At 44.1% G+C, this 12861-nt stretch overlaps 1 protein-coding gene across 1 annotated transcript in view; it reads right to left on the bottom strand.

Moving 5' to 3' along the window:
• Positions 1-12861, bottom strand: part of LOC107111907 (mucin-5B-like) — a gene marked incomplete at its 3' end in the record, with an annotated part of 105586 nt that overhangs the window by 56221 nt on the left and 36504 nt on the right. Inside the window, 5 exon segments of the mRNA XM_015412953.1 lie at positions 314-465; positions 2143-2243; positions 5307-5359; positions 7033-7285; positions 12371-12497. Of these exon segments, the coding sequence (XP_015268439.1) occupies positions 314-465; positions 2143-2243; positions 5307-5359; positions 7033-7285; positions 12371-12497 (686 nt within the window).

The following is a 12861-nucleotide window of genomic DNA, read 5'->3' as shown; positions in this document are numbered from 1 at the left end:
GGAAACCAAAACCTTAAAAAAAAAAAAAAGCTGGAGATCGCCCGCACGGGCGAAAAACGGCGGGGGAAAAGCAGGAAAAAGCAGTGCAGTCTGAAATGGCAAACCGCTTCAGATCCAGCTCTTTACCGGAAGGGGAAAGCCCTGTGTGAAATGGCAGCCCTGTACCTTTTTTTGCCTCAAGAACACCAGTACTGTAGAGAGGGCAGAAAAGCCAGGGTTCACTTTCAACACCTATTATCAACATTTTAAAAATCTGTGTTTGTTATTATTTGCTCAAGCAATAGCATTAAGAATACTCTTAAAAATACTATACCATGTATCACAGCTGACTCTGATCTTCGTGCCAGGACTATAGGAATTTCCTTCATGAATACAAGGGCATTGCTCCTCTTCAATACAAGTGCCATTTCCATCAGACACCAGTCCATCAGGACAAATGCATCCAGAGACACATTCTGTAGTATACTGGGAGGTGCAAAGACAAAATGCAAACTGATACTGTATGGAGCATAAATAAATAAAGGAGCCTTTTATAAAATGCCCTTTAACAGGTTATCATTCAGTCAATTCAGAAAATTGGAAGTGTTGTCCAATTACCCCTCCGAAGCAGTTGGGTAATTGGAAGTTTTGTCCAACCTTTCAGTGTCTTAGAACAAAATACTGTGTCCTGTTAATATTGATTATTAAATTGCCTTAATTGGTGGTGCGGCAAGACGGAGTGAGCGCCCATCTCTAGTTCCAGCTCCTGCCAACCTAGCAATTCAAAAGCAAGAAATTGCAAGTAAATAAATAGTTACCGCTTTGGTGGGAAGGTAACAGCGTTCTGTGCGCCTCGGCATCTAGTCATGCCGGCCACATGACCATGGAAATGTCTTTGGACAGTGCTGGCTCTTCGGCTTGGAAACGGAGAGGAGCACCACATCCCTAGAGTCAGATTCGACTGGCTTTTGAGCAAGGGGAACCTTTACCCTTTACCTTTAGGGTTCCCAGATTGCAATCCATGGACATATGCCTCACTTATAAATTACTGATGAAGTGGGGGGGTGGCTTTTCTCCACTCCAGGGCAGATGGAGGAGCAAGAAAGGAATGAGTTGAGAGAAAGAACAGTTGCTTTGTCTTCAGATCTCTAGACTGAGATCTGGCAACAACAATATTGCAAAGGGATTGGATCTGCATTGGGTAATGCTTATCTACAGGGGACAAGTGATTGAGAGGTGAAACTAATCTACTTGCAATAGGGTTGCCAAGTTGAACTTATGAAATAGCGGGGGGAGTCCTGTTCCTCCTCAGGAGTCTTCTGGTGTGTGCGCTTTGTACACACGCTGTGATTGCGCCACCTGGAAGTGATGTCATTGCATCAGGCACCATAGAGCTTTACCCCGAATGATAGAGCATCCCCTGGTAACATGCCCGACGGGATGACATCACCTCTGGGTGGCGTCTTCATGCCACGCACGTTGCACACTTTGGGGGTTGGGTTCCCCCTGGCGGGGAACGGACCTCTCGAGCGGGGGGTTTCCCGCCCCCCGGGGGGGGGCTGACAACCCTAACTTGCAACATGACATTAAAAATATTTTACCCTTCATTTTTTCCTTTCAAATCTAAGTGCCGTGTGAAGTGGATAATTTTTGATTGGCAAAACCATATCGAAGGTGAATAACTAAATCACCATCTGGTTCCAGTCTGGATCAGGGCCATGCAAAGCTGCAAATGAAGATCCAATCGTACATCTCCTAGTGGCTTGTCAAGTTTAAGATTCCAATGACCTTTTAAAAAAAGTAGGCAACAAAGTAGATGCCGTATTAACCTTGTACATATAAACGTAGGACCCTTGTTTGAATCCTAGTAATAATATTAAGCCCTTTGCATTCAGTTGAAATGCATTTTACAACTTACTTCTAGCTAATTTGTTCTGTACTAGCCTGGCAATGATACTCTCCCACCATCCAACTACATAACTCTGTAGCATGAATGATAACAGACATCGTAGTGAACTAGGTGATTCTATTTGCTCAGCTCTCATGGACACCACACAGGTGGCTTTTGAGTAGGGTAAATTCAGTTCTCATTAGTATTCATTGAGATCTGTCAAGCATATAGAACAACTGCTATGCAACACTGTCAAAAGCGTTACTTCTTACACACTGCATGTCTTGAGTTTTGCAACTTTTCTGACATTCTGATCCACTTGCAGTTGGAGGGGCAGAGCTGCAATCAAAATAATACATAGAAGGAGGGCAGTCTGGAAGAAGAAGAAAAACAGAATTAGAAAAGCAAGTGTAAAGTCTACTCACCATGAAGCAGACACAGAAAATATGCTGTTCCATAAACCAAGTAGATTGAAAGAAGGATAGCACATCTGAAAAGCTGGCTTATTCTTTTTAAAGTAGTTTTTAAAATACTCGTGGTGGTGTCTAAGGGACAGAATACATGCTTTGCATGCAGAAAATCTCAGGTTCAGTTAACTTCCCAATACCTCCCATGAAAAGATCTCATGTTCAATGTTCCCTCTAAGCTGAGTTAGTGTGAGCTAACTCACAGTTTTTTTAGCCTCAGGCTCACACCTTTATGTCTTAGCTCAGGAAGGATGGCTCCAGAGCAAACTAATTTATGCAGTAGCCAAATTGCTTGCTCACAGCTTTAATGCCAGTAGCTCACAAAGTAGGATTTTTGCCCACAAGACTCCAGAGCTTAGAGGGAGCATTGCTCAGGTTGTAGGAATTAGGAAAGCCTTTTCCTGAGATTCTGGAGTAGACACAGTAGAGTAAACAATACTGAGGCTGCGGTCACACGGAACAGAGGCCACACAAGTGAAACGGAAAACAGGCGGAGTTTCCGAGCACGATCTCACCAGCACATCTGGGAAGCGTAGCACTCCCGTGGCTCAACCGAGGCTTCCAGCCGAAACTGCGTGGCAAAAAACTAGTACCTCGGAGGTACTAGTTTCCGGAAACTGCGGGGCAAGGGCGGGCGTCTGATCGCGTTTCCGGTGGCATCCGGCGCCCGCCCATGTCCCCTTGCAAATAAGGTGTGTTTTTTTTGTCCACATCTCTGTGGATGCGCACACGCACCCAACGGAGCATGCGCATTCGTCGTGTACACACACAGAAAAAAAGTTTGCCGCGGCGCGCGCTTCTTCGTTGCGCGCCGGCTTGTCCTGTGATCAGCACCTCTCCCTCTCCATGGAACCTCCACGGTACCTCCACAGGACCTCCACGGGAGGTCTGATCGAGTAACTGCGCAGTAGTTTGCCCCAGGGCAAACAGCCACGCTTCTCCCCTGCAGTTTCCTGCCCGTGTGACCGGGGCCTGAGTTAGATGGGCCAATGATCTAACTCAGTGTCAGGAAGTAAGGGTTTGAGCCTTCTACCACCACACAGTTTTGCTAATCATCCCACCCTTAAGAAGAAGTAGAGATTGGATTTATACTCCGCCCTTCACTTGGAGTCTCAGAGTGGCTTACAAACTCCTTTCCCTTCCCCTCCCCACAGCAGACAGTATATTTCTTGGCTTGCGAAAGCACTAAACTTAGAGAAGGGCATAGCCCCTATTATAGATAAAGCCTATTGTGCAGGTCCCCCAACCAAATGGAGCATAGAGCTCCCAAGAGAAGAAGAGGAGGAGGAGGAGGAGAATGAATTTATACCCCGCCCTTCACTTGGAGTCTCAGAGTGGCTTACAAACTCCTTTCCCTTCCCCTCCCCACAACAGACACCCTGTGAGGTGGGTGGGGCTGAGAGAACTCTGACACAAACTGCTCTTTTTCAAGGACAGCTGTGCCAGAGTTTGTGACTGAACCAAGGTCACATCAGTAGGTGCAAGTGGAGGAGTGGGGAATCAAACCCGGTTCTCCCAGATTAGAGTCCGCACACTTAACCACTACACCAAGCATTGTTTTTTTCCCTTAAAGGGTTACGATGGCAGGGGGCATGTGTGTGTCATTTTTCATTAATAAAACTGTATGGGGGTGGAGCAATTAAACCTTTAGCCTCCCTGCTTGTTTTATGTGGCTTTAATTTTGCCATATAAGACAAAGAGGACATCTAATCATACATCTCTACTGTGTCTCATCTGTTTTCACCCACACTTGTGAAAAGATAGGTGCCTGATGACAAAGAGCAGAGGAAAAAAATTCTTTTCTAGGAAAACCTCATCCTGATTGGCTTCATACAGATGCAGCTTTTGGGGGTGTTTGGGGCTTATTCTAGGCTTCTCCCTGAAAAACTCTCTAAAACCAACTCCTGGTCCTGACAAATTTCTCACCTCTGTGTCACTGAGATGGAACAGGAAGCCTGTCTCAAAGTAGACAAGGCTAAACTTTACAAATTACATGGAAGATCTGTAGGGGAGCAAAAGAAAATAAGGTACAGGTCGAATCTGCATTGGTATCTTCCGCTGCTTTGGCAACGCTCCCGCTCCGTCTTAAAAAAAAAGATGTCTACGGCCCCTGCCACACGGGGGGGGGGGGGGTACGGGGAAAGTGCAGCTGTTTAAAAGCCGCACAAAAACAAACATGCTGTGGCGGGATCACATAGATCCCCTGAGCAGCCGCGCATTTCCTCCCCGGCACGATCAGATGCCGGGGGAAGCCACGGAACAGAGAGGGAGGCTGCCGAACTGCACATGTGTGAGCATGCGCAGTTCGGCCAGGAGACTCGGATGTGCCGGCAGAAGGACACGCTGACGATCCCACGGCCGCACTTGATGCGGCCTTTCTGGTAAGTCCACCTCTGTAGGTTGTTTATTTTAACTGCGGCTTTTCGGCCTGAAGGACTGGATCAAGGACGGGTGCGCAACAGTTCCCAGATGTTGCGGTGGGATTGTGCCCATTTGCTGCATCCCCGATCCGTCCCTCTTCTGGCCCTAAACCTCCCGTGTGACAGGGGCCTACATCTCTTTTGGATTTGCTCTCCTACTGTACCGTTATAATTTCTGCTGTCTACATTATTTTACTGCCCTATGGTTTCGACTCCATTGTGATTGCGGGGTCTCATCGGCTCAACTTGATCTGGTTACAAAGTGCTCTAAGCCCCCCCCCCCGAAAGTGCCATCTAGTGATGAAGATTTGAATCAACAAGATTGGAAGAATTTCTTGAACAAGCATCACTCCAGCATAAAGAAAGACGGCGTCGAGACTACTTTAAAAATGAAGACATGACCACAACTGGATTTGGGCCCATGGGACTGAGATGTCCCCCAGAAGTTCAAAAAGAAACAAACAATAGCCTGTATTTTGGGAAACTAGCAATAATCCAAAGCACATTTCAAATTCCAAACTTTAGCACAGTTTTCAAAATAACTCTCACCTTTTCCAGCTTCCTTGTTTCCAATACAGTCCAGTTGCCCTCGATTGCATTTGCTGGAGATGTAAAAATACAAAAGGAGAACCTCATGTCAATACATAATTAAAAAAAAATCCCTTCAGAGTAAGTATCTCTGCAATCATTCACCTTGTGTTCTACAAGACTACTTTACAGCAAGTTACTGCCAATCCCCAGACCTATGATCTAATAAGGTTTTTAGACCGAGTACTACAGCACTGACTTTGTAGCATGGTGTTTAGCTTTCTATGGCAGAGACAGAAATAAACGTACTCTAAAAATCTTGGAGGCTGCGGAATTGGACAAATTGACTTTATTGATAAAAGGCGCAACAGATTCGACATTTGAGAATACTTGGTCACGGTTTTATAACTGGTATGACAAACATATGTAGGCAAGCTTGCAAGAGACAGACCAATAGTTTACTAAATGAAATGTATACCTGTTAGGATGATAGAGACAGAAAAGTTGCTTACACAGTTCATGAGAAATTGTTATTAAGGCGGAATAGATATTAGCATAAATATTGGTAGAATTAAGAATAACCTCCATGTATTTTTTTGTATGTTAGTATGTATGATGATTGTTTGTGTATGTTATGTGGAAAATGCAATAAAATCCTGCCCCTTTGGGGGGCAGTTAAAAAAAGAAATAAATAAACATACTCTGCTTTCCTTGCCAGGGTACAGGGTTGTCACCATCACAGTACCAGCCACACCATCCTAATGGTACTGTAGCTTCTAAAATAAGCAATTTCTTTTCCCTACCAAACTTCTTTGATGTTTTCCCTCCCCCTGTTCTTTGCTCTGTTGCTGCATCTGTCCTAGTTCCTGCATCACAGCTTCCACCCATTTAGGTTTGCCAACAACCTGGAGGGGAAAAAAATGTGCTGCCCACATAGTAGATGGGGTGTGACTTATCAGGTGCAACTATTTCCCTTCATGCCATGAAAAGCTTCACCTGCCCGTTTCCACACATTAAGCCTCTATTAAAAGAAAGGACATTTTTTTCTTCAGGTTGTCGGCGACCGTACATCCATTTATTCCCATTGCTCCCGTCCTTTTCTTGCAACTTCATACTTCCCTCATCAGCTCCACAGAGTAAACTTTAAAGTAGTATATACTGTACAAACGGTATCCCTTACAAAGGCCTAAATCAGTGATGGCAAACCTTTTATAGACCGAGTGCCCAAACTGTGACCCAAAACCCACTTATTTATCACAAAGTGTCAACACGGCAATTTAGCCTGAATACTGAGGTTTTACTTTAGAAAAAACAACTCAAACATTAACTCAAAATGATCCAAACAAAGTAAGGAAAGCGATCTCAAATGCTTTCATTTACTTAAAATTATTTGGCAGAGAATTCGACACTTTAATGATGGTCTGGGCCTGGCTGAGGCGATGGCATGCGTGCCCACAGAGAGGGCTCTGAGTGCCACCTCTGGCACCCGTGCCATAGGTTCACCACCACTGGACTAAATCCTATTCAATGGATCCACACTGCATTACGCACGTAGGGATTGTTTTCTGAACTGGTTACAGCATTTTCAATTTGTTAAATCTTTTCTTCCAAATAGATAGGTTTTTTTTAAAGCAGTAATCTGTCAATTAACAGTATTTTGTTTTTTATCATTAATTAGCAAATTACCGATTTTTGTAATTGCACCCTTTTAAAATAAATGTCTTGACTGTTCTCTGAATAAGTTTACCACATGAACTTGTCCTGTTGGAATGAGTTCCCAGGCTGGAGCATCTGGTCCTTAAAGTAGCAGGGACAATCCTCTGGAGGAACACATTTTTCCTCAGTCACTAGGTAGGTCCCCTCAGGACAGCTGCAGCCCTCTGTGGGGGCACTCTGGACATTACACAGTACATCCGGTTCACTCAGAGAACGGCAGGAACGGTTACAGAACTTCACTTCATAGCTGTATTCCATTGTTTGGGGACACTCCTTGGAGACATCTTGGCAAGAGAAGTAACACAAAGGCTAGATTGGGTTTGGGATACACTCCATTATTCTTAACAGCATCCTTGTGAACTTATTTGAATTTTATACAAAACAAATATGCTTATGTCAGGGGTCATTTCCTGCGAGAGCGCACAGGAGTGGAGCTCTGGCAGTAAGAAGCCCAGGGGGTGGGCACATGCAACAAGCCCCACCCCCTACTCCCAGCAACCCTCAGTTGGGCCACGAGGAGCAAGAAGCAGCCAGGTAAGTTGCAGAGCCCCCCCCCGCCCGCCTTCAGGTACAAGCTCTCCCTCCTCCGTGAGGGCAGATCTGCATGTCCCCCCCCCATAGCTAGCAATCCAAAACAGTCCAGTGGCACCTTTAGGACCACGTTTTATTCAGGTACAAGCTCTCCCTCCTCTGCGAGGACAGATCTGCATGTTCCCCCCCCCCAATAGCTAGGAATCCAAAACAGTCTAGTGGCACCTTTAAGACCAAGTTTTATTCAGGTACAAGCTCTCCCTCTCTGCAAGGACAGATCTGTATGTTCCCCCCCTCCCATAGCTAGGAATCCAAAACAGTCCAGTGGCACCTTTAAGACCAAGTTTTATTCAGGTACAAGCTCTCCCTCCTCCGCGAGGACAGATTTGCGTGTGTGTCCCCCCCCCCAATAGCTAGCAATCCAAAACAGTCCAGTGGAACCTGAGTGGTGGGTGTTGCCTTCTGACACACTTCTGGTGATGTCAGGGGGTGTGGCATATGTAAATAAGTTATGCTAATGAGTTATGCTAATGAGCTCCTGCACCTCTTTTTCTATTAAATGACCCCTGCTTATGTTTAATCCCAAACAACAAGATCTCTTTTCATAAGCAATGGCTTGGAAGATGTTTCCAGAAGATGAGACAAGTTTCAGTCTTCAAAAACACCGACTTGAAATTTCCCAGATTTATGGGAGACTGAACAATAGTTGGATCCTATGCAGTTTGAATGGAGCTGCACTACATCAACAACAACTTTCCTACCTCCCCCTCCCCCTTAGTCTTGTAGGTTCTTCACTGTGTCCACATGGGTCAGCGGAACCCAAGAACATCATCAGAGTTGAAATAGGGGCTGCATTGAAAGGGAGTGTTATGAACTGATGGAGTTTGAGTCTGAGCGAAGGCTCCAAAGGCCTTCAAGACTATTGGTTGTGTTGCCGGTAACAGCCAATCATATTTCTTGTTTATAAGCCAATAGCTGCCGTGTTAATAGTTACACTGTATATGGTTCATGCAAATGAAGGATCCCAGGTGCCTACTTGGTACTGGTTGTTGTTTAAGGTGGGTGTGGTTTTTACAAGTATCTATTGGTCCCTGTTGAACCTGTGTCTTTGGTTCGGAAGTTTAATAAAGAAGCACGTTATTATGAAAGAGCTGCCTCGTCTCAATACTTAATAGGGAGAACTGGACATAACCCTCCCTCCCATGAGCAGACGTGGAAACCACAAGCAGAAAGGGAGAACAGAATTCAAGCCAATAAATTTGGCCTCCATGTAACACTTTGAGAAGATGTATTTGCATGAATTGTATGCATCGGGGCTCTCTGCATGTAACAGTCCCTTTTTGAGGCCTATTCTCCTGATTGCAGTCGATTGCAAAAAATCATTGCTGCAAAATAGCAGTGGTATTGGTGGCAATCACAGTTTATTTGGGACATTCTCTGCACAGATGTGTGCTCAGGGAGCATTGCAGAGCTTCACTTGGATACAAAATGGATTATGTGAATTAATCTGGGATTATGTGAGGCCAATTCTCACATATATATTTATCACTATAAAGATCAACATCAACTACCTGCATGCATTAAACAAACCTTATCAATTCAATTAGATAAACCTTCTGTAGCTTTCACATCAGATCAAAAATAACATTTTCAGTGAATTTTGCTCACACATTGAACTACGAATCATCAGTAGAAACCCACTGGCCTCTGTTTGTGTGTTTGTGTGTGTGTGTATCCCAGCAGGACAACAGCTTCAAACTTGTTAAAGGAACCCAAGATATGTCTCAATGCATTTACACTAATTATTAATAATATCAAATAAAAGCAAATAATATTTCAAAAATATGAATGCATTTGCATGTTGCTAATGAAATACTCTTTAGTGCTCCACAGCATCACTTGAAAGTTTGCTGTATGAAAGATATCATTTTAACAATATCATGTCCATCCAGATAATCAGTGTGTTTTGTTGTTTCTTTTTTTTTTTAGTTTTTAGTTTTTATTACTGGTGAAAAGATAGCCTAAGAATTAAAATTTGGACCAAATAATTTAATATCTGGTCATTTGTCAAATGTTAAACTTTTCACTTTATAACTATAAAGATTTATATGATGATCATATAGAGCTATGATGGTTGTTTCACACAACTAAACTATCACTAGATATTTGCAGTTTCCATATGATAAACATAATGTGAATTAAAACCTGTTGCTATAGAGAAAAGGTATAGAACCGATCTTTGAAGCCCTGGAATCTCACAATGAGCCCATTATAGCCTTCTTTTTCAGGAAGGATCAATTATTAATTGATAATTAATATGTAAGATTACTGAGGCAATCACTTATGGAATAAAAAGTCCATATTGATTCCCCAGCCAACATAGCTTCAAAAACACACTGTTCAAAAATATTGGAAATGTATGGGTTGTTTCGTTTCCTTATTAGGTGTTAAAATTATTGTTGACACTATTGTTAGGGATGGGCACAGACTGGGAAAATGCAGTTCGGTTTGTGGTTTGTGGTGTGACCAGTTTGTGAACCACAAACTATCACAAACCTTTAGCAACTAAATGAACTGGTTTGGTTTGTGATGCTCATGACCCAGTAGAATGGCTCCCTGGCATGGTAGAGACACCAAAATCACAGGGATTCTCCAGTTGACTCTCCTCTACCTGTGTTATGTATTGGGATTGACTCATCCCTGATTGAATCACCCTGACTGAATCACCTTAGAGACTGGCTGAGTTTGGAGCACAAGAACAATAGCTGACCAGGACTCTGGAATAAATCAACCAAGTAGTAATGTTTTGTAAATAGCCTATCACGGGGAGTGTGTGTGTGTGGGGGTGAGGTGTTTTGCATGAATATAAGCAGGGCTCCAGCCCTTCTAGAGTTGTTTTAGAGTTAAGCTGAAATCACTAATAAATTATGAGCTGATCCCTATACGTGTCTCAAACCCAGTATATTTCAACCTGCCTTCCAAGTTTGGTGAGGATTTATGGGGTCCAAGTTACAGCCCCCCAAAGAAGGTGCCCCCAGGAAATGGCAGGTGGTCATTTTGATAGACGTGGGTTCATGAGGTTCAGGACTGTATAGAATGGATCCTATGCAATCTAGAGACATCAAAGTCACAGGAGACCTCCCCCAGATGCTCCTCTACTTGCCCTCCAAGTTATGTTGCTTTGACATTTGTTAAACATTTACACTGAGTAGAGACAGTCTGTCTGGAAATGTATCCATTCACAGACTGCCACAAGCTGCCATGAACAGCTTGAAAGTTCATGGAAAATCCATACTGGATAACCCCCCATGAACTTCACTTTGTGAACCATGAACCGGCCAAAATTTATCACAAACTTTAGTTCATGAGTCAGTTTGTGCCCTTCCCTAGTTGTTGTTATGGTGGTCATGATGATTATGAAAGTATTCCAGAATCCTTCCTGTGGGTGCTAATGTAATATATTAAGGTAAAGGAAAAGGTTTCCCTTGCTCGAAAGCCAGTCGAATCCGATTCTAGGGGTGCGGTGCTCATCTCCGTTTCCAAGCCGAAGAGCCAGCACTGTCTGAAGAAGTTTTCCGTGGTCATGTGGCCAGCATGACTAGACACTGAAGCTCATGGAACGCTGTTACCTTCCCACCAAAGCAGTACCTATTTATCTACCTGCAATTTCTTGCTTTCAAACTGCTAGGTTGGTAGGAGCTGGGACCAGAGATGGGAGCTCACTCCGTCATGCAGCACTCAGGTCTCAAACTGCTGAAATACCGACCTTCCGGTCTGCAGTTCAGCATCTTAAACCACTGAGGCACCACAGCCCCAATGTATTATATTACTGTAATATTATTCTGTCCTCTTTTTACAATGTTATGGTCAGTGTGAGAAAAAACCTAACCTCAGCCCCGTTCACACGCCGAATTTGCCGCGGGAGAGCCACGAATGTTGGGCAGATTTTCCGGGCATGAACACATCGCAACATCTGGCGGGCGTAGTGCACCCGTGGCCAACCCATGGCGTCCCACCAAAATGCACGATTAAAAAGTACCTGCCCCAAAGTACTGGCAAATGGTTTGCCACGGGCTGCCGACGGATGCCTTCTGTGTGATCGCTCCGGCGCAGCTTTTCCCTCCGGCCATCTTTGTTGAAGTGTGGGTGCCGAGCTACGGAACCGTGGTGTGCTGCCGCTGCATCTGATTGCGTTCTGGCGGGTCTAACTGCGCCGCCGTAAATAGCTGCACCTCCCCCCCCCCCGTGTTATCTGGCCCATGTGATCGGGGCCATCCTAATTATATTTTTGATAGAAAAATGGGCTTGTTTATATGATAGGTTCCTGTCTAGAGAATTGCTTGTGGTGAATTATATTTTTCTTCTAGACACTTTTGATTAATAGACATTGGCTTGGATCCACCAAAGTGTTTCTGCAAGTGGAAGGATTTCTGCCTGCAGAGCACAACTTCCTCCCTTGCCCTCTTCTATTGTTGCTGAAAATGCCCCCCTGCTAGTTCTTCTGTCCCCCAGGAGCAGGATTTCAGGGGATACTTGGCTCTACAGTAGGAGGAAGGAGGCAAGAACATTGCTCTTTGTGGGCAGACATTCATCTGTAGAAATGATCCAGTGTCACTGAATTTTCGAGTACAGACAAAGGGAAGGGGATTCCCAAGCTCATATCCTGCCACCATCACACAACCGCTCTGCATGTGGCCGGCATTTGCTTTTTACAAAATCATTCCAGGCAATACCACATACATGACTAAAGGGTCATTTGATACATTTGTTATTTTTTTGTTAATCTAAAATAGCATAAAAGGTCTAAAAGGTCTTCTCATGTGGATATGTCAACCTACCACAGATACCCCTTCTCCAGCCTTTTAGGAGTATTCCTCTTGCAGCACAACTTCTGGCATAGGCAGAGAATACAACGCAGAGAGCCTCTTCACTCTTCTCAGCATTACAGGTATCATAAGCACAATTCTAAACACAGAAGCAGATATTATGGAAAGGAACCTCAGCCCTCCTGTTAAAGAACTGAACACTAGGGGTGTGCATAATTCCTGAGGTGGAGATATACGTGGACATTTCTGGTTCGGGTTATTACCATTGTTTTCTGGAACAGTATCACAAATCCAAGATTCTTCAATAATGAAAACTCCCTCCTGAAACAGTCCATGTTGTGTGTTTTTTTAAATTTTTGGGTGCTGATAGCCAGCTACAGGGTGTGCTCATATTTTACTTTGATTCTACTGATTTCCTGAGCAATGTAGTGTCCTCTTCCAAACTGATCCTTGCAAGGCAGAAGCACAAAGTGCTTCCAGCCAGTCATCTTTGTAGACAACCA

This window comes from Gekko japonicus, unplaced genomic scaffold (assembly GCF_001447785.1).
Source record: "Gekko japonicus isolate JY-2015 unplaced genomic scaffold, Gekko_japonicus_V1.1 scaffold2018, whole genome shotgun sequence".
Lineage (NCBI taxonomy): Eukaryota > Metazoa > Chordata > Lepidosauria > Squamata > Gekkonidae > Gekko > Gekko japonicus.
The sequence above is the reverse complement of the archived record's forward strand: the minus strand, read 5'-3'. Positions and strand labels throughout refer to the sequence as shown.